The sequence below is a fragment of the Ricinus communis genome, chromosome 10 (assembly GCF_019578655.1).
Source record: "Ricinus communis isolate WT05 ecotype wild-type chromosome 10, ASM1957865v1, whole genome shotgun sequence".
Lineage (NCBI taxonomy): Eukaryota > Viridiplantae > Streptophyta > Magnoliopsida > Malpighiales > Euphorbiaceae > Ricinus > Ricinus communis.
The window spans coordinates 13,551,208-13,573,448 of NC_063265.1; the positions used below are offsets into that span (position 1 = coordinate 13,551,208).

General features: G+C 30.5%; 2 protein-coding genes and 2 long non-coding RNA genes across 4 annotated transcripts; 3 read left to right on the forward strand and 1 right to left on the reverse strand.

Moving 5' to 3' along the window:
- Window positions 1–1,352: 1,352 nt before the first annotated feature.
- LOC8275014 (NAC domain-containing protein 83) lies at window positions 1,353–2,940 on the forward strand. The gene is made up of 3 exons (XM_002512586.4): window positions 1,353–1,792; window positions 1,952–2,238; window positions 2,343–2,940. Exons 1-3 carry the CDS (start codon window positions 1,612–1,614, stop codon window positions 2,637–2,639), a joined length of 765 nt encoding a protein of 254 aa, XP_002512632.1. The 5' UTR covers window positions 1,353–1,611; the 3' UTR covers window positions 2,640–2,940.
- Window positions 2,941–4,944: 2,004 nt separating this feature from the next.
- On the reverse strand, window positions 4,945–9,357 carry LOC125368615. Its single transcript, XR_007214253.1, has 2 exons — window positions 7,874–9,357; window positions 4,945–6,922 (listed from the first exon to the last, which is right to left on the reverse strand). It is a non-coding gene; the product is annotated as an uncharacterized LOC125368615 (long non-coding RNA).
- Window positions 9,358–10,215: 858 nt separating this feature from the next.
- Window positions 10,216–11,556, forward strand: LOC125368614. The gene is made up of 2 exons (XR_007214252.1): window positions 10,216–11,362; window positions 11,471–11,556. It is a non-coding gene; the product is annotated as an uncharacterized LOC125368614 (long non-coding RNA).
- Window positions 11,557–16,209: 4,653 nt separating this feature from the next.
- Window positions 16,210–20,399, forward strand: LOC8275015 (pyruvate dehydrogenase E1 component subunit beta-1, mitochondrial). The gene is made up of 16 exons (XM_002512587.4): window positions 16,210–16,372; window positions 16,534–16,591; window positions 16,681–16,758; window positions 16,855–16,935; window positions 17,027–17,053; window positions 17,140–17,202; window positions 17,297–17,383; window positions 17,629–17,754; window positions 18,077–18,210; window positions 18,314–18,386; window positions 18,506–18,571; window positions 19,114–19,152; window positions 19,232–19,356; window positions 19,453–19,567; window positions 19,829–19,935; window positions 20,089–20,399. Exons 2-15 carry the CDS (start codon window positions 16,568–16,570, stop codon window positions 19,895–19,897), a joined length of 1,107 nt encoding a protein of 368 aa, XP_002512633.1. The 5' UTR covers window positions 16,210–16,372; window positions 16,534–16,567; the 3' UTR covers window positions 19,898–19,935; window positions 20,089–20,399.
- The last annotated feature ends 1,842 nt before the right edge of the window (window positions 20,400–22,241 follow it).

Sequence of the window (22,241 nt, forward strand, 5' to 3'; positions counted from 1 at the left end):
GGCTAACAAACTTGGTTCCCCGCATAAGAGCCAGCCAACCCAGGAATCATTATGGTCGAGAGTTAGAGACTCGTGTGTGCGGTGAGTACGAGTACTTTTTTGTACTTTTACCTTTACCCATTAAGACAATTGGTGTGCTCCAGCTGTGCAAAAACCTATGACATAAGCTGACTTCACCCTTACGAGGCTGCAACCTCCTTTTATGTTATGGTACTGCTTTTCATCCTTAAATTACTCGACTGCCCCCTTATGTTGCGTCCCTAGACCGAATTACCCCCGCCACCGTCCAAGATTTCCATTCCCATTTCCCTTATGAGAGCATCCTCGTAAACTATGAAGTTATACTCCTTTTTATTACAAGGAATATATTTAAAAATTAAAATTTTAAGAAATTCTAATTTATTTTATTTTTTAAGTCTTGTATTCTTTTCCTTTTAAAATTAAGGATTATTATTTTATTTTTAGAAATTATATTTTTCTTTATTAATAAAAAATTGAATAAACAGCAATATAATTTTTTTTTGTAAATTTCTAATATATATATATATAAAATATTATTAGGAATGCTCTACTTTCTTACAATTTAAATTTAATTAGAAACACAACAATTTGCAAATAGTACTATACAATCACTAAATTGAAAAAGAAAAAGAAATTCTGATAAATTAGTAGGTACTATATTGATAATCACCATAAAATAATAATCTTCCTTCATCCCAACTTAGCCATTCGGATTGAATTAATGTTGATGCATCAATGGAGTTTCACAATATATGCATGAAAAAGGAAAGAAAGGGAAATCAATTAATTGGCTAAATACATATTTATATTATTAAATTAATTTTTTAATTTTTAATTTAATTTAACAAACACTCTAACTTTTAATTTAATCTAATATATATTTGAATTTTATATTTTAATAATATTTAATTTCTTTATCTATTACATGTAGACGTATTGAATCGGAATATTATAAAAAAAATAAATTTAGATTCTTGTTGAATTAAATTGAAAATTAAAGTATTAGAAACTAACTAGATTAAAATTTAGAGATATAAGGAGTTTAGATTTTGGAAGGAAAGGAAAACGTCAAGAAGAGGTTTTAACAGCAACGGTTATCCCCAGACACAAAGGTCGAATAGAACTAAGCTGAAGTTTTAGATGCATTAAAGTATGCTTTAATATTAATAAAAATTTAACCTTTTCTTTCAAACACAAAAAATTTCTTTTTTAACTGCCGTAAAGTCATAGACGTTTTTAACAAAAATAAGCGTCAAAAGTTAAGAGAAGGAAGAAGAGCTTGAGTCTTGTTTACGCCAAATGGGTCGTCCTTATTCTGAAGACTCTCTTCCCCCTCTTCAACACCCATTACTATAAAGAAACCCACACTTTCCGTCTCAAATAGCCACACCCCTCCACTTCTCTCTCTGCTTTCTTCTAGTTTTTCTTTCTTAAGCTGTGATTTCTATCTTATGTACTTCTGTTGGAGTATAAGAATTAAGTCTCTACATGAGTCTTAAAACTTTGAGCTAGACTTACTTGTGGCTCCATTTCTTTGGATTGAGCTGAATTTTGGTGGTAAAAAGCATAAAGATCCCATTTTTACACAAGATGGAGAGGCTCAATTTTGTCAAGAATGGTGTGCTTAGACTGCCCCCTGGATTCAGGTTCCACCCAACTGACGAGGAGCTTGTTGTTCAGTACTTGAAGAGAAAGGTGTTTTCTTGCCCTTTGCCTGCTTCTATAATCCCTGAAGTTGATGTCTGCAAGTCTGATCCTTGGGATTTGCCAGGTTAGTGACAGCATAAATAGATAATAACTATATAAAAATTCAAATGACTAGTTTAGTTATGCCTTCTATAATTTTGGGATGCAATGCCATGTAGTTATCATCTATGGCATTTAACAGCTAATTTAGCTTATTCTGATACATGGGATTTCTGGGCTTTAGGTGATTTGGAGCAAGAAAGGTACTTCTTTAGCACCAGGGAAGCCAAGTACCCAAATGGGAATCGATCCAACAGAGCCACAAGTTCTGGGTACTGGAAGGCAACTGGTATAGACAAGGAAATTGTAACTTCTAAGGGTAATCAGCTTGTGGGGATGAAAAAAACTTTAGTTTTTTACAGAGGAAAACCCCCTCATGGTACTAGGACTGATTGGATCATGCATGAATATCGTCTTGTTAGCCCTCAAACCGCTGCCTGCAATTCCCCACAAAAGAAAAACCCAATCCAGGTGAGTTTATTTGGTTTAATTTTGAGAAACTGAACTTAATTCAGCAGTAACTGACATTTTCACAGTTAATCCTGATATAATTTTTCTTTTACAACTTTATACAGAGCCCTCTGGGGGCAATGGATAACTGGGTTCTTTGCCGTATATTTTTGAAGAAGAGAAGCAACAAAAATGAGGAGGACAACCTTCACATCGGCAATGAAAACAGAGTGTGCAAGCTGAGGAACACAAAGCCTGTTTTCTATGAGTTCCTGACAAAAGACAGGACTGATTTGAATCTTGCACCTTGCTCATCATCCTCAGGGTCAAGTGGAATCACAGAAGTATCATCAAATGAATCAGATGATCATGAAGAAAGTAGTAGTTGCAATAGTTTTCCTTATTTCAGAAGAAAACCATAACTTTTAGTTTTTAATCTTTAGTCCCCCTCTTCAAGTTCCTGTATCAGTAATTTGGCTTCTGGTTTTGAAATCAGAATAACCCATCTAAGTAATCTAATGCTTTGCCATTAGGTTTCGTGTCTCTTCTCTGTCATTATGGCTGAACAAAAAGAGATATATCAAATGAAAGTGAAAAAAGAAAAGCACAAAAAAAACGGCTTTAACTGTTATCAGTAATCTGGAGAGGCATAGATGTCCAATGATGGTTATCTTGTAATGAATCCAAGAATTTCATAGTTAGTGATATTACTCTCTTTTGGCATATGAGACTTGTTTTGAAACATCTAACTAATACTTTATTAATGAAGCAAGGCTAATTCTTTAATAAAAGGCCAATTAATTTTGAAGAGAATATAAGTTTGATATCTGAAAGCTGAAAAGGAGAAAGGACTGGAAAGAGGGTGGAAAGATCAGAAGAGGAAGAAAGCGAAGACGTATATATCTTAATATACATTCTTTTGGAGAAGAATCTGAACAAGAACAAGAACAAGAATAATAATAAGATTTTTGCAAGATTTCCAAGATCACACCTTCACATCAGGTTCCTCTCTGATCACTTTAAGGGAAAGGAAAATTTAACTTAACGGAACCTAATTCCCTGATGCTAAAACAAAATGGATCTAATCTCAAAAACAAGGATTTTTATTCAATAGTCTTTACTGTTTTTAAATGTGTTTCAAATTTACAACCTTCATTCGTACGCTATACATCAGTACCATTGAAAAATGGGTGGAATCTTATTCAAAGAAACAGACATTCTTGAAATTTTTCTAAGATATCTGCTGCAATTTGTCAGAATCATACAACAATACATAAGAAACAAGGAGAGTTGGTATGTTATGGTGGGGAAACATGGTTAACTAAATTTTGAAATTAAAAGACTAGTAGGTGAAAGTAGAGAGACTTACATCTATATAATTTATAATGGAATCTTGATGTGAAGATGAGTTGGGGTCCAAAGCTATAAAGCTAATCCTATGACCTTGTTAAGTTTTCAATTAAGTCATGATTTTCTAAAGTATGTGATTTCTTGCATCTTCCTGCAAGTTTTAAAGTTCATAGGACAAGGTAAAACACTACAAGCAGACTCATGAAGCTCCTAGCTATACTCGAAAGAAATACACCCCGTCTTGCATTTGTTAAAATTAAGATTCTCCCACTATAGTCCAACTACTCTGCAGCTTTGACTTTGCGCAAGTTTTATACATTTGCTAAACATATGTATTATGCTTGCAATACTAATAATTCATAAATAAATAAGGTTGTCTACTACACATGTCATCCATGCAAGAGGCAGGACCCAGTTCATAGTTGACTCACTCGATTAATCTAAACCCTAAGAAATAATTTAAAAGAAAAAAAAAAATTCATTCACTACTTATCACATTATGATAATCAATCATCGAATACTTGATTAATGCCTTCATGCAAATTGTAAACTATATAGAAAAACAAAACTTGTAAGGTAGTTTGCCATTATACACAAATAAATAATATCATACAAAGATAGGTTAATGGGTTGGCCAAAGAACCTATGAGAGAGTGACAAGTGCATACAAGAGAGAGAAAGGACGGCATATAATACCTTATGATTATGTATAATTGAGCTAACACCATGCCATAACAGGAAATGATAAACAGAACAGAAGTTAGAATAAACAATTAAAGTAAGATAAGACATAAAAATAAGCCGACCAGAGTTTCTTGTGACAGTGGTTTAGAATCAAAATCATCTTAGGCTTTCGAGTTCTTCACGTCACTGTTTTTTCTTTATATATATATTTTTTTGAAAGGTTTTTTCTTTATATATTACATATTTATTTTGGCTCAAATTAAAATTCAAGTTAAGTGATATCTGAGTCATTTTTATACACATCTTGAGTTTTTTTTTTTTTTTTCTGGACGAGTTCAAGAATTCACTCCAAGCTGAATCTACATATTTAAATATGACCTTATAAGTGTCGGTCTTGAGGAAACTCTGCTAATACTCAGATTAATCCTTCTGGCATATAATTCATTTTAATGAAAAAAAAGAAAAGAAAGGAGAAGAGAAGAAGTTTGGGTGTGATTGTGAATTGCTGACTTGGGCTTCAAATTTGTCAATCACGTGGGGGCAGCCCGTCATGGTAGACCACACACTAAAGGGCGTAAACTTTTGTGAGCCTCACCTGATTAGGTCAATCACATAAAGAAACCATTTATAGGCCTCCGCCCTTCCATCCCTTGGATCGATAGAGAGGGAGGGCAGAGCTTTTGGTTTTTTCATGTTGTCAAAGAGTTGAACAATAAAAATAGATGGCGAGTACCTAATCAAATTGATCGGGTCATGTAGGAACAAGGTTCAAGTCTACCGGTTTACCTGTCCTATAAGGGCAACGCAATGTAAGGTCTCAATCACAGATGGGCAATTTTGACATTTCATTAAACAAACAAATACTTTGCAGACAGGGAATGTATTATCAATTATGCAAGTTGACCAGTTCCCAAAACAACCACTTTTTAAATTTGCTGTTTTGTTTGGACAAATTTAAGTTTAAAGAGGTTGCTTAGTATCTCTGCAACAATGACTTGTGCAATATTTTAGCCACATTCAAGTGATATGGTCTGATCAAATATGAATCTACATAAAGAAAATATACATGTGAGTTGGGTCCCTTAATATAAATGAAGGGCCTAATTGCCCCCCTTCTGCAACAACCAGCGGATGTGCCTATCAATGTTAAATCATTCATTTCCTATTTAATTAGGGGCCAAAAGCTGGACAATATGAACAGCTAAGAAGATAATTCTTTGATAAACTTGTTCTGCAGAATTTATAATTTTATAGGTAGGCGATTTATGCTACAACACGGAACTAGGCAAAAAACAACTCATGGACACCAGTTGAAGAAATTAATATCAAATAATCCGGAGGAAATGAATTCTCTAGATAGTCTAGAAAAAAGGGTCAATGATGCATTTAAAAGCATGACATGCTGAAATCATTGACACATAGGAGCATGTAAAGGCCACAACAACCTGCTGCTTCATGTACTCTAGTTTCTAGCTATATGCAGTAAATAATAGCAGGGCAAGAGATCTTTCTAGTGATAGGTTTTGACATCCAGAGCCGTATAAATTTGTCCAAATTGGAAATTTTCAAGTCAGCAATCATATATAAGACAAGAGAGTACGCATAAGATTGTCAAATGAGGAATTTTCAGGGAGGCGGACATGTGAGAATTGCGTGTAAAAGTACAAACTTCAGGCAGGATGGAGGAAGAAGGATCTCCTTATTTTTTGAGAGTTAAGAAGAGATATGCACAGAGGAGAAATCAGGATGATAATAATAATAATAATAATAATTCTAATACTTTCAATGTCAAAGTCAGTCATTTTATTTCGCCAACAGAAGGAGAAGGGGAGTTTTCAAACTTTTCTTTGGTGGTGTTGAAGCCTGCAAATTTCTATAGAGACCAGCTTTCGAACCATCCTTAGTATGGACCACAAAATCTTATAGCAAGATTTAGGAAACAAGATTTAATTATTATCCACCTATTGCTAACTGGAAGGGTAAAGATTCCATTGGAAAAAAGATTGGTAAGATTCTATCAGCCTTCAACTCAAAAGGGACTTTAATAAAGAATTTCATCAATCCATAGTTCTAAAGCAACTAACGTTCACATGAGAATTGAATTTAGAAATGTCAGTCATTAACTTGACAAACTCATTTCACCATCAGACTTTAAATATTCTGAACTTGGCAGATTGCTACCCAATGTATAGTTAGAAGCCATTGACCGACTGTTAAGGACAATGTCCTCAAGTCCGACAACACTGCAAGGGCAGTCACATAGAGGCACATAACTACAATCAGAATATTATGCAGCTTTAAGAAACAGTTAGTCTCATGTCCATTGATACTTCCATCATGCGAGTTATGATTTTATTTTGAATCATTAAAATTAATTGAATTTGCTTATAAAGGAATTTGTAGCAGGGATACAAATGCATGATCAAGAATGATGAGCATAAACAGGCAGAGATTCTAGTCACGTAAAGATAAAAAATGACACTAGCTATAGCAACCAATTAAAATCCAAGACAAAAATTAGTGAAAAATGAATTCGGAACTAGCATTCTTACTGATTCAGTCTACTTGGCTATTCCCCTGGTTGTTTCTGACAGATTTCTCAGCACCAACGCCCAAGTGTTTTGAGGGAGATCAATTGACATTCAGCACATGCCTTTAATACTGCCTAATTCTGCAAGAATGGATCTTGCTTTGTAGTCCAAGTAATGAGTAAAATAGATTAAGATGGAATTTCTCTAAAAATTTCACGAGGCAAAAGGAACATTATGTTTTATGCTCTGCAAGTATTCCAGTACATAAGATAAAGGGGATCTCGAGAGCACCTATCGAATTCAGCATCTAGGCTGCCATTAGCCTCCAAACATTACGCCCATGAATGGGTGCACAAATAACTCAAAGCCAGTAGCTAGCACAATAAATAGCTCAGCAAATTGTAAAATAACTCCAGGCTTATTTTTCAATATTGTTTATTTGTTTTTCTTTGTAAACTAGCGCCTTCAAAGATAAATCTAGAGTTCATACATACATAACTACATAGAATCTGCAAAAAGTGAAATTACCCTCAAGCATAATTCTTCTGCTTCCACTTCCTCTTCCATTACATATAGTACGTGCAACTGCTATATCATCTAGGATGCATTACATTCTTATTTGGCCAAGTATGACGCCTAAGTTTAGCTTCTATTTGTCCAATTGGTTGGGTCGGGTTTGGGAACATGCCAAGATTAATAAACATGTTCAAAGGCAAAAGGAAACCATGAGAACATTTTAAATTGAATCTACTAAAGGATAACATCCAGAGGAATAACTGCTAAAGGCATAAGATATTTGATGATACCTCGCATTTCTTACTTATTATAATAATCTGTTGATCATCGCATAAAACCTACAATTACTTACAAAAATTCAATGGAGGAAAAGTTCTACTTCACGTTACAACGGCCATAACCAAAAAGCATTTTTTTGTCTTGCACAATTTTACAAAAACAAATAGCAAATATTCATTAAAGTCTTATCTTATAACTGTTTTAAGTATCTGAATCACAATTCACATAATTTGGCATTGGCTTCCTGTTCCTAGTAATCGTTGTTGATTTTATTTTTTTACTAAAAAAAAAATTACCTGTCAGAAGCTGCGGAGACGACAGTGTCTTATCTTTTTCAAACAACAACAGCAGAGCTGTTCTGAATTTGGTGGTTTTTCTTCACTATCTCGATTACTTTCTATTCCCCAAAATGCACCTTTGTGTTGTGTCTCTCTCTCCCGCGCGCGCCACTCGTAATTGCAAATTCGCAATCGGCAGTCCTCCCGCGTCTTCTTCCGGGAGTGGGCCGATGATGCTTTCGCAACTTTGGGGTATTTGACTGAAATTGGGCCCAAACGTTATGCGCTTCTCTCGTTTCATGGGCTAACAGGAACTTGTACTCTTCTTTTTCCCTCTTGCGCGTCTTCTCTTGATGCGGATAATTTCATTTTGTCCTTTCAACTTAAGTGTGTTTCACATTATATCCTTAAACTTTAATTTATCCTGAAACATATTTGAATTTGTAGTTTTTACCCCTAAGAATCCTATAACACATCAAAATACATTGCAGATTTGACATGGGACAAGTAATATTGCAACATTATATATAATTTCCAGATTTATCTATATAATGTGCAGGTTATCTAACTTTATTATGTAGAAATGTTCTTATATAATAATTTGTAAATGTATTTAATTTTATTGAAGAAGTTCTTGTTTTGTCATGCATAGTTGCTTAGTGCAAAAAAAAAAAAAAAACACATTTAAGTCATAGGTAAATTTAACTTAATTAACCGTATGTAAATACTGATACTCAATTTATAATTAAAATTAAGGAATTTATAAATTATATACTCAGTTAACACTTATTGGATATCTATAGAATTTAAAAGAAAACATAAGACTAATTTGAGACGGTCCGACCCCGATAAGCATAACCAATTATTTATATTCATTTAATATAGAGTTCAGGCGGTTCTGACGGCTGCAAGAATCCGACGCAATTGCCATTCTAAGAAGTGTTCGTGATCTTTTGGCACCGAGAACATGCGAGGCGAGGGTGCCAGTCCCCTGATTTGGCAATCGCAGAGAGGTCCTTCGGTTGCAAAAGCCATACGTAAAACAGAGAGAAGGCGGGGACTGGAGAAGTTTATTGATGGTACGTGCCACTTGTCTCAGCTTTGTAATATTGTCAGGATTCATGCTATACAAAATTCACCGCCTGTCACTTGGCTCATTCTGTGTTCATATATAATAAGCCCTTAAATCATTCTCTTCTTTCATTTTTTGCTTTTTCCCTTTCTTTCTGATTTCTTCTTGACGCGGTGAGCTGCACAGTTGTCGCCACCTTTGAGCAACAACGTATCATATTTATGCAGCATTTCTGACATCTCTCTACTACCGTTCCTTTTCAAATACTTCATTACATCATCATTCGTTTGCTTCATTTGCCTTCTTCACCCTTTACTATCATCTTTTTCTTTTTTTGTACATTTAACCCTCTTTCTTTTATACGACTGATTATAATTTCAAACTCACCATCTAAATTCAACATATTTGATAGTTGATTTCAATTAATAAAGTTAACTCATATTGATTTGATTATTTTATTTATTCAAATAATATTTTATTAAAAATAATTCATAACATCTTATTTTAACATACAACTAATTTTAAATTTTTCATATAAATGATTATTGTTTTAAAAATATAATTAATAATTGGAAATTTATGATGTGCATAATAGGAAATCAAAATTTCTATTAGTAAAATTTAAATATAAACCAACTTCTAAAATAATTTTTATAAATATTTTAATAATAAAATATAATTGAGTTAAATAAAGTGATTATATTATTTTTAATAATTACCAGCTATATTTATTAACTAAAATTGATATCATAGGGACAATACATCTAAGGCTAAATTAATGTTCATTTATTATATTAATAGTAACAGTTAATAAAATTTTATTAATTTTTTTTATTTTGTCAATTATATACCGATTATCAATCACTAACTAATAATTAATTATCTGGATCAAAAAGAATTTGAATATCGGTAATAATTGTCGTACAGTTTTTTAAAAAAAAGTAAATATATGTGTTATATTTATGGATAAATTGATATTTTGGGATTTGTCCAAATATAATATTTTCAACACAACATTTAATTTAAAATCATGAATTAAATACCACACTATTAAAATTTGGTTATATCTAAGTCATTCAAATTTGGAATCCACCAAATCTATCACCGAGTGAACCTAAAATGTTTTAGGTTAATTATTATGGAATGTTTCCAGGTTAGGATGATGAAATAAAAAATAATAATAATTAAATTTATTCAGTAAAAAATAAAAGGTATTGACAACGAGTTTTTTATTTGATAGTTATTTTTAATAGAGAGGTACATAATATTATAATGAATTAACATCAAGCTTTAATTATTGTGCAGTTATTCCGAAGCTGCCCTTGTTTACGGAATCAAGGGCATTATAAATAGAAGCAATTCTCCAGCTATGTCCATTTTATGAGAAACAAAGAACGAAAGAAAGAAGGGAAAGGTTTTGGACGCACAAAACGGTGGCACCATCATAACCTTCAAATTAGAGGGGGAGCGATGGATGGTGCCACGCTGTGTGCGTCTAAATTACTTTACTCTTCCAATTTTCATGCCACTTTTTCCAGTTCTATGGGAAGGCAATTGAGTAGGTGCATTTGGAGGAATTTGATGATGAGCTACCAATTATATTTGATCTTTCCTCACTTATTCATGTTTTATTTAATCACTTTTTTATCATTTTGTTTAACTAAATTCTTTCTTTAATTCTTTATCTTTTCTGTTGATTTCGTCCTTCTCTCTCTCTCTCTCTCTATACATTACTTTGTCATGTTAATTACATCATTTGTTCCATATACGGATTAAACTAACCCATTTTACTTTTTCCCCTTTTGTTTCATTATCTTCTTTTAATTCCCTAATTTGTTATGCTGCTTACATTTCTTTCGTGTCTTGTCATCTTAATTGCATCATTACATTAGTCCCATACACTAATCAAACTGTTTTGTTCAAGCAGGTGGATACATAGGCTTAAAGTTTTCTTCCGGGTAACAAACCAATAGTAATTATTATATTGTAGTTTATACAGTCATATAATCCTCTCTCTTTTGCAAAAGCAAAAAAATGTTGTTTCATAGTTAGCCTCTTAATTTTATCTTAATTATGGAGTATTCGACATGGCATGGGCATAACTTATGCGACTCGCAATATTTACATCCAATCGTGATAGATTATTTGGATCCATTGGTGAATTGACATATATACTACTTCACTGGCCACTGCTGCTCTTGTGTGGATGTGCCGTTGAATCCATCAGCGTGTGCGACAGTATATTAATTTCTCACTCTCCTCTCTTCCTTTTCAGGGTAAAAAGCTGAAACTTGTTTCCTGCACCATTGCATCACTTGGGTTTGTTTTGTTTTCATTTGTTTGCCGTTTCCAGATTTCAGCAGCTTCCACGAAAAATAAGGATTAGGTGTCTATTTCTGGACATGTTATTATCATACCATGCACCGTAGTTGTAGGTTAGCATGTCAACTTTTATTTTTATTAGTTTTTTTTTTTGGTAATTCATGCACTTAATTAGAAACTCTCTCTCTCTTATTCACTGTAATTCTCTTATTCTTTATTAGCGATCTTGCCACCGTGTGCTATACGGAAGCTGACACCTGTCCGTTTCTATTTCTCTTTAGCATAAATTATCTTTTGAATTTTGTCACTTGCTTTTCTTTTCTTTTTGCGAGGAACTTTTAAATTTATTCGTGAAATTTTATAATTCTTTCTTTATCGAGCATTAGATTATAAACATAGTCATAATTTGTAATATAAAATATAAAAATTATTGTATAAATTTTATATATATATGTTATTATCTATATATTAAATTGATAGATGATTAATATATATTTTATTAATTTTAATAAAAAGATATATGTCAATCATTTAATACGAAAATGTAAAACACTCATTCTAATTATAATAAATAATATATATTATTAATTATTGGATTTGATGCAATAAATTTTAATCACTAATTAAAAACCGGCAACTTATAAAAGTAGTTATTTAAAAAAATTTCCTTTTAACTGTATTTTAATTTAACTTCCCTTTTTTTTTTTTGAAAAAACATTAACTCACTCTTTTTATTTCCATTTAAAACTCTATTACTTGAATTGAAAAAATATAAATGTTGATTAGACATACGATGTTATCATATTTTTTTCACCATAACATTTCCTCCTTATATTTGTCTTTTAATAATCATCACCGTAGCCTTTGCAATTTTCTTTATCACAAACTACAAGCACATGATCTGCCACTTTTATAATTTTCTTTATGAATTTTATTTTTTTTTTTGTCAAATTTTTTTAATTTATATAATTTTTTATCTGGTTTATCTCAATTTAAAAAAAAAATTAATTTATAAAATATAAAAAAAAGACATCATGCTCGTTCTCATAAATTTTTACTTTGCTATTTATTGTCTGTCCTTATAAGAAATAAAAATTGAATTAGATATAGTTCGAAGTTCAAATATATCTTTTTTTACTATTTATGATACAATAAAATTTGTATGTAGTTATACTATTCGCCTATATTAATTTTATTATTATGAGGAAGTTATAACTTAAATTATATGTAGTCATAAAAATTAGTAATTTAATTTAGTTATTATAATTGCAAGTGGTATTTAGGAAAAATATATACTATTTTAATGTATTTAATTAATAAAGCATATCAAAATTGAGTATATACATAAAAAAAGAATATAGGTATAATCTCATAAAATTATTACATTGAGAAAAAATAGACATAATTTTGATCCTAACAAATTGTCCCTACTAACAAATTCTTACATACCTGCAAATTCAACGTGTTAACAAATAATAAATCTATCTATAGATATTAAATTTTTGAAATCTAAGTTTTTTTTTATATCTATGTTTAATTTTTGACAAATAAATTTTTTATTTTGATATATGTACTTATTTTTAACACCTGAGATTCAAGTTTATGTATAATTTATAATTTTTCTATTAATTTATTAATTTATAAGTTACATTTTTACTAAATATTAATTCTAATCCTAAAAGATAATATATTAATTATATTTTAATATTATATTAACTAATAAATAGTTTTTTGTCGGGATAATAATACTAATTCTATCATAAGAAATAACATATTAACTATATTTAATATTATATTAAATAATAAATTACTTCTATAATTAGATAATACATATATATATACATATTTAAGAATAATTTTTATAATATTGTACCAATGAAAATAAAAATTAAAGATATTTAAACATAGTTAGTTTACTATTACTTATTAAAATATTATAAATTAATATTAAATATTAAAATTTTTAGAATAAATTTTGATTTCAAAAATAGTAATATCAATTATATTGATATTTTAACTTATATAATATTAAAATTAATTAGATAAATAATTTTTATATTATTGTATTAATAAAATTTTGAAATTTTAAAAATATTAAGTACATTTAAAATAATTAGTTTGCTATTATTTTTAAAAAATTTATAAATTACTATCAAAAGTTATAATCTTTATTAAATTATATCTATCAATTTAACTTTATAATCAAAATAATAATAACAGCTGTGAGACGCACTGATAAATGACTAATATATATTAATTTTAGAAAACTAACATTTTATTGACACTTGTTCCTCTTTTGATACAAGATTTTTATCTTGACATCTATATTTATTTCTGACACATAAAATTCAAGTTTATCTGTAATTTTATGATTTTATTTTATTAATTTATTGATTAAGTTACATTTCTAATTAATACTAGTTATAATTTAAAAAAATAATATATTAATAATAAATTAATTTTTCTAATTAAATAATAATTATCTTAAAAAATAGTATATTAATTTTATTTTAATATTATATTAACTAATAAATTAATTTTCTATAACATAATGATTCTAATTGTAGAAAATAAAACCTTAAATATTATATTTACAAACAAAATAATTATTAATTATGTATATATATTAATTTTGAAGACCTATATAATTTTTTAATTTATGTCCTTTTTTTGATACATAGCATTTTTATTTTGATGTATACTTATTTTTAAAATATAGAATTTAAGTTTATGTTAATTTGTATTTTTTCTATTAATTTATTGATTAATAAGTTAGATTCTTAATTAAATACGAATTTTAATCATAAAAAGATAATATATTAAAAATAAATTAGTTACCAAATTAGATAATGATTAGTTTTCCAATTAGATAATAAATGTTCTAAAAATAGCATATTAATTTTATTTTAATATTATATTAACTAATAAATTATTTTTTAATTAAATAATAATTATAATTTAAAAAATGATATTTTAAATATTATATTTACTAATAAAATAATTTTTCGTTCTAAAAAATAGTAATATCAATTGTAGCGATAGTATTAATTTATATAGTATTAAAATTAATTAATTAATTAATATATTTAGAATAATTTTTATATTAGTACACTAATAAAATTTTAAAATGTTAAAATTTATTAAGAAAAATTAAAAATATCTAATTTGCTGTTATTTTTAAAATATAATAAATAATATTAAATATTAAATTTTTATTAAATTTTATTTGTAATCGTAATTTTATAATTATATAATAATAACAGCCATGTAATGCACAGGATAAATGACTATTTATTTACTAAATCACTTTGTATAGATATTTTATTTTTATCTTTAACCCCTTTATGTCATATAATATATATTTTTTGGAAATATAAGAATAATTATTATTATATGAAAGTAAATCTTTTAAGATGCGAGCTAGAAAAGTTATAATTTTTATAATATATATTTTATTTTTATTTATAAATGATTCAAGTTAGATAATAGTTTTTAAGATTAAAAATAAATTATTTTTATATAAAGAAATTTTATTATATTTTAATATTTATATATTTCATCAAAATAGTTAATACACTATTGAATATATGCCTATACAGAGAATTCTAGAATAATTGTCTAATAGTTGGTGAAGACAAAATCAAAACTGTCCTGTATTTGAAAGAGAAAAGAAACTTGTCATTATATAAATAAAATTCATCGATAAAAAAATTAAATATCATAGCTTTAATATGATGTTTCTATTAATTTTTTAGTAATTAATACTTTATTTATTATTATTTATGACATTTATATATGTAGAAATATAAAATAATAACTGTAAATTAATTTGGATAAAAATAAAAAAAATAGAAATTTATCTTTTTTATTGTTACACATTAAATATACATTACAAAATATAATATATAAATTAGAACTTTTTATTTATAAAATTATAAAATAATTTATGTTTTATTTTATAAATTTTTTATTAGGTTGATTGTATTAAATACTACCGTAGAAACAATTTTAAATTTTCAACTTTTCATAGCAAAAACAATAACTAACTGATTGGATATCCTAAACTTTAAGCTTAGGCCTTTTTACATTAAGAAATTAAGCATTGAAGACATATATTCAATTGACTATGCGGCAGGCCACTTGCAAAATTTTGTTCTTCCATAGAATATTAATGAAAATTACTAATTTGGGCTGATATTTAACTGCAGTAGCAATTATGTGAAAGCCATAATGTCTTATTGATTATATCTTTCATTTTAAAAACTAATTATATATAAAGCGAATATTGTGGCAATCTGATAATAAAAATAACATTATTTTTTCTTTTTAAAAAATTTATTGTAAAATTATATAACTGTATATTTTAAATTTAAATAAAATTTGAAATTGAAATCCACCTTTCATTATTTATATCAAGATTCATTTGTCAATTTTTGATATATTAATTCAATGGATCAAATGCGGTTTTCGTTGTTGGATTATTTTCCTTGGTACTTGATTTACTAAACCACCCAAAAATAACAAATAAATGAAAATTTTTGGTGGTAGGTTGAGCACGCATCATAGTTCCACGTCAACACCTACTTGGCTACTTCCACGGTGTCAATATTTGAATAGTTCTATGCAATTTTTCCTTTTATTTATTTTTATGACAAAAAACATAAAATGGCCCATCTGCTTCTTCAAGCGTCGCCTGTTGTTTATTATGTAGCCTAAATTACAATTATGTCCTAGCAACGAAAATATTAATCCCCAGTTAGTAATTCATAGGGGATCATCCAGCGCTTTACATCTTTCGGTAGTAATATCGATTAAACAAACGTGAATCGTCTGATTTCCTCGACAGTGCACCAACAGCACATGATGATATGAACTTGGCAAGTGCTATCTAGAGTTGCTTATACTGGAACTTTCCCTTTATAAATCGCGGCCTCGGTGTACCCCGGGGAATTATTTGATTTTCTTTTTGATTGAAAATAGAAGACTAATTATCAAAGATAAAGATTAAAAAGAATAAAAAATTAGTGAAAGCATTGGTTATTATTTTGGTACCTTTTTTTGATAATCTTTTTAACAGGATCGGATCTGTTTCCATCTTCGGCCGTCGATTATCTCAAACAAGGGTGTGTTTCTCTCATAAATCTCTCTTACTGATAATCATTTTTTGCTCGATCACTAAAAATCTAGGTTTTCCTTAGTTATAAATCTTCCTTATTGAGTTTTATCGTTGAATTCACTATGTGGCTTATTATTATTCATAGTAATTACATTTTTATTGTTGCAGTATTTGAGCGGTAGAAGTTGAAGATTAGACAAGTATGTTGGGGATTATCAAACAAAAAGTAAGTGCTGGAAATGGTTATATTTTCTTTTATGAATTTTCGAGCTATGTCTTGTCGATTTTTGTTTTGATTGTTCTTTTATTTTATAGGCTCTTGGGAAGTCCTTGCAGAGGATTCGACCTGCTGTTGCTTCAGCATGGAGAGCTTACTCATCCGCCGCAAAGGAGGTAAATGAGTTTCGTTTCATTTGGATATTGTTTGGATTGAATTAGAGCTGTTTAGCTAAATATATTTCAGATCTCATTTTGTGGAAATACATGTAGATGACGGTTAGAGAAGCATTGAACTCTGCTCTTGATGAGGAAATGTCCGCTGATCCTAAAGTGTTTTTAATGGGAGAAGAGGTATCAATCTTTTATATTTGTTTTCTGCTTTGCCTCCTATTATAATTTAAAATGGTTTCTGTTCTCATGTAATTCTGTTGTTTAAATGCAGGTTGGAGAATACCAGGGTGCCTATAAGGTGAGACTTCTCACTGGTTACCCTAGAGCCAAATTCATCAATTGTTATATTTGCTCAAGTTCATATACACTTTTTCTTTCTTGTAGATAACTAAAGGGCTGTTGGACAAATATGGTCCTGAGAGGGTTCTTGATACACCAATTACTGAGGTAATTTTTGTCGCTGTTACTAATTTATTCATGTGATTTTTTCTGCTTCGCTTTAGTTGCCTTAGCTTTGTTTCTCTTTCTATGTGTTTTATAGGCTGGATTTACTGGCATTGGAGTTGGTGCTGCTTACCATGGTCTCAAGCCAGTTGTTGAGTTTATGACATTTAACTTCTCTATGCAGGTTAGTAGGTTCCATGCTGTATATAACTAGCTCTGTGTGTTTTCTCCTCTTTAAAGATAGTTAAAAGTTATGTAATTGAATTTGTTGTTAGCTATATGTCCTGCTGTACCCTTAGGTTGTAGGTTTGTTTCTATGGTGTACTTTACGCTTTTAGTGTCATGAAACAATATTTTTGGCGAGATTCTGGACTGATTTTTGGTGGTCTATTGTTTAATTGATACCACTCTATTCTGCATTGGATGCAGGCAATTGACCATATTATTAATTCTGCTGCAAAATCAACCTACATGTCTGCTGGTCAATTATCTGTGCCCATAGTTTTTAGAGGACCTAATGGTGCTGCTGCAGGAGTTGGTGCCCAACACTCTCAAGTATGGTTCCCCGTTATTTATTTATTATTTATTGGTTCTTGCATTAAGAGTGTGCATGTTTGTTTGTTAATAATGCATTCTTTTCTTAGTCTTAGTTGATTTAGTTGCTCTTGTATGCTGCTATCCTTTTCTGTTTCTGAATAATAAAGTCAGCGTTTGTTCTTAACCTTCTTCTCCTATGGCATAACCGGAACTGAAAAGCGGTGTGCTACGCCCTAAAGTATTGTTGTTCCTTCTCGACTCCTGAGGTGTCACTGAAATCAACTTATTGCTGTGAAGACTGAAGAGACATTTTGACAGTGCATTGCTGATTTGTTTGCAGTGTTATGCATCTTGGTATGCCTCCTGCCCTGGCTTGAAAGTGCTGGCTCCATACTCATCTGAGGATGCTCGTGGTCTGCTAAAAGCTGCTATAAGAGACCCTGATCCTGTTGTTTTCCTTGAAAATGAGTTATTGTAAGTAGTTTTTGAAAATGGCAACAATGGTTTTTCTTTTTCTTCTAATATGCAGTTATATAATTTTAATGTTGTACGAGTGTTGACAAGTGTCTGCTTTCAGATATGGCGAGTCGTTTCCTGTTTCAGCTGAAGTACTGGACTCCAGTTTTTGCACTCCAATAGGAAAAGCCAAGGTATCCATTCTGAACTCTAGAGGATTACTACTAAATGTTTCTGCAGTTATTCACTGGTTATTGTGCTTATTCTTATACCATCATGACATTTAAATTCCCTCATTGTCTACTTTTAACAGATTGAGAGGGAAGGAAAGGATGTGACTATTACAGCCTTTTCAAAAATGGTTGGCTATGCCCTCAAGGTTTGTTTTCATCAGCATGGAAATGTGTCTTATCTTTATCTGATATTTTTTATGAATATTGCGTTTGGCAGATAGGTCAACTAGATTGATGTTATTGTGAGGTTAAAGCATACAGAAAATAAAATAGAAATTGCTGAGTAGAAAATTGGGTCCTTAGTTGTGTTACTGAAAGTAAATCTGCTCAAAGGCATGAACTTTTTGACCTTTAGATGATGGAAATTATGTTGCCTGAGCAACAATGCTTCTGGCAGTTTGTGTGATTATCTATAGCTTCATCATTGAGGCCTAATGACTGCCCGAGATGTGACAGCTTCAGCATTCAGGTCTGCATAGTTGGAGGGAATGAACTTGCATGGTCTAACATTGTTGTGCTGTCCCTCTTCTTGACTCATGTTACTTTGTTCTTTGTCACACATATATGAATTTTTCAGGCTTATATGGGCCTATTTGCTTAAATACTTCCTTGTGGTATTGTTATGGCATGTACTATTGGATGAATTTATTCCTTTCCAAGTGAAATAATTCATCTTTTTGGTGCACAGGCAGCTGAGCTACTTGCAAAGGAAGGAATCAGCGCTGAGGTAAACTGATGCTAAAAGAGCATACTGCCCTTATATACTTTAGCTCTAGATGAAAGTAGTTATTATCTTGTTGATACAGGTGATAAACTTGCGCTCCATCAGACCACTAGACAGACCCACAATCAATGCTTCAGTCCGGAAAACCAACAGACTTGTGACAGTGGAGGAAGGATTCCCACAGCATGGAGTTGGGGCTGAAATCTGGTCTTCTTCTTTCCACTAATATCTTTAGCCTCTGCTGCCATAATACTCGAGCACCATATACAATTACTAAATGTGTATCTTTTTCCCTTTAAACAGTGCCTCTGTTATTGAGGACAGCTTCGGTTATCTTGATGCACCAGTTGAGAGAATTGCTGGGGCTGATGTTCCTATGCCGTATGCAGCCAATCTCGAGAGAATGGCTGTACCGCAGGTAGACTTTTTATCTTGATTCTTTTGGTTTGAGCATCTACTTCATTGATGTGCTTGCCAGTTGCCCTCATGGATGTTTATATTCTTACTCAGCAGTCTTCACATGTCCTGTTGCAATAACTGCGCTAATGATGCTGTTTTATGATACATAGGCTCGTGTATTCATTATGGTCTTGAGATGCTGAATCATCGTCATTTGCATATATTTACTAATGCCAGACATTTGGCTAATTGGTTTGTTTTTGGCTCATGGACTATGCAGGTTGAGGATATTGTCCGTGCAGCAAAGAGAGCTTGCTACAGATCTGTACCCACTGCTGCAACTGCTTAATCAATATTGAGTCAGTCCTGAAAACCTTTTAAATGCAGGTTAGTTTATTGCTGGTGGTTGTATCTTGCTGAGGGCTGTTTTAACCTCTCTTCTAGTAGTTTTTTTCTTCCATTTTTTTTTTTTTTTTGGTCTTTAGTTTGACCTTGTCAGATATAAATAATTTTAATTTTTTTTTTGTACGATTTCTGTAGATTGTATTTGTTTTTGCCTCTACTCGACATTGCTGGGGAAGACTGGGGAGGAACACCTCATTGAACACCCACTGAATAACATGGAGGATGTTGATGATCATTGAATAACATGGAGAATGTTGATAACAGCAGAAATTTTGTAGCCTTCTTTTGTCAAATTACCTGATCTAAACCTACTTTTATGCCTAAGCCAAATATGTGTTTTATATGATACGTTCTCTTTTTTGGAAAGGCCAGTTGTTGTGGAAGATCTTCTTCAAATGATATGTTGAGTTCACTTAATTTTCACAAAAGTCGATTAGATTTTTGAATCTTTAGCATTATCATTCAAGAAATTGGTGCTGTAGTACGGTGATGATTGGTCGTCAATTAGAATCCGCAAAAGTTGGCATTTTGAAAATCTGGTCTATTTCCTACTTTCTTCCCAAAAAGAGCTTAATGGAAATTGGCATTGACTCAACAAGGTTGAATTATTCTCTAGCATTTGCTTGCAACGGACTTGCCACTTTGTTGTCGCTATAGGGGTTTAGAATTTATATTAAAAGTTTGCCGACATTCAACCCGATTAGATTTTAAAAATCCTGGTTCGTATTGCTGATGTAGAATCTAGGATCTGAAAGTCCTGGATACTTCTATGGAAATTGGATTGGCAGGCTGTTTCTGTTCATAAACATACAGACCCTTACTTTGAAGAGTCGAATAATTGAGGGAAGAAGTAATTGTTGTTATGATCTCTCAAGAATCTAAAATATCAAATGTTCTTTCTTAATTATTTTTGTCAATGAAACTGACATTTCAATTAGAAACGGATTGGAGAATCAACAAGAAGTGGGCTATGCAAAGCAGCAACAGTGCTTATCACATACACATACAATCTCTGTTGAGCACTTCTTAAAATCTTTTTCCCCAAAAGAGACGAGATACTTTGCTGCTTCATAAAATAACTTCTGTTAGTTGTAAAATATCTACATTTGCATACAAAATATCAATTTAGCAATGACTTAATAGCATTCAATCTCATCTACTGCTGTATATGGCATAGTTTTGTCTTGAATTGTCTGAAACACTCTAAACTTATATCTCAAATATTGGTAGGAGACGAACATTCGTATATGTGTATGATAATGAAGATGGAATCAATATCATAATATTAATATTAATGTGAATTTTTTACTTTTATGCTGAGTGATAGCAAAGAAATAATACATATTGATAGCCGGTTCATGAAATCAGCTATTAACAAAGATCTTTTTGATTGATTCGAACTCCAAAACATCTGCAAATTAAGTTAGAAGAGCACCGGATAACTCACTCCAATAGTAAAAAAAAATTATAAATGTTGTTTCTTGTAAGTATAAGAGACACTAAACATATCTCATATAGAAAAATAACTACATACGAATGAGTTTATCCCAAATAAAACTGTAACATATAAATCCCTTTTCTTTTCGTTTCTTTTGCTTCATTATTGCCGGCCGTTAATGAAGAAGAAGCATTTGAGAAAACTCATCATGGATACAGAAACCTTTAGCCTGGGAGCCTTGAAAACACGTTTTCTTGACCGTAGAAACTACGAAGTCTTTCCTTCGTGTCGACTTCTTGCCTTTTTCTTTTTTCAAGTCATGCGATGAATTCTTAATTCGTCTATGCATCTAAATTTGAAGACTACTCCACTCTCCACAGAGAATTAGATATGTATTTAATTTAATTATTCATTAGGGTTCTATGCCTTTTGCACTACATATATTTTCTTTCAAACATCCTTTCACATTTTCTTTTTACTGTTGAGATGCTTGGAGAAATTAATGTATAAAAATAAAATAAAAAAAACAATTCTTTCCCCTATAATCAAAAGAGAAAAAGTATCAGGTTGCTTTTGAAAATTAAAAAAAAAAAAAGATATTTACAATTAACTACTTTTCAAAATGAAAAGGTCATTTCTCAAACTATTATTAAAACAGAAAGGGAATGGAACATCACTTTTCAAAATACAAATAATTATCTCATTACATTCAAATATGTTTTTTGTAAATCTTGATATATTCATAATCTGCGATAACTATGTTTTAATTAATCAACGGTTTCTGGTCCTTTCCAATTTTGCAACAGTAATTATAATGACTGACTAAATAAATTACAACAGACAAAGAAAA

What these genes read in the sequence shown, in the direction of transcription:
- LOC8275014 (XM_002512586.4), top strand. Translation starts at nt 1,612, where the DNA reads ATGGAGAGGCTCAATTTTGTCAAGAATGGTGTGCTTAGACTGCCCCCT. An exon ending in TGATCCTTGGGATTTGCCAG is followed by an intron (nt 1,793 to 1,951) that starts GTTAGTGACAGC and finishes TCTGGGCTTTAG; the next exon opens with GTGATTTGGAGCAAGAAAGG. An exon ending in AAAAGAAAAACCCAATCCAG is followed by an intron (nt 2,239 to 2,342) that starts GTGAGTTTATTT and finishes AACTTTATACAG; the next exon opens with AGCCCTCTGGGGGCAATGGA.
- LOC8275015 (XM_002512587.4), top strand. Translation starts at nt 16,568, where the DNA reads ATGTTGGGGATTATCAAACAAAAA. An exon ending in CATTTAACTTCTCTATGCAG is followed by an intron (nt 17,384 to 17,628) that starts GTTAGTAGGTTC and finishes CATTGGATGCAG; the next exon opens with GCAATTGACCATATTATTAA. An exon ending in AGAGAATGGCTGTACCGCAG is followed by an intron (nt 19,568 to 19,828) that starts GTAGACTTTTTA and finishes TGGACTATGCAG; the next exon opens with GTTGAGGATATTGTCCGTGC.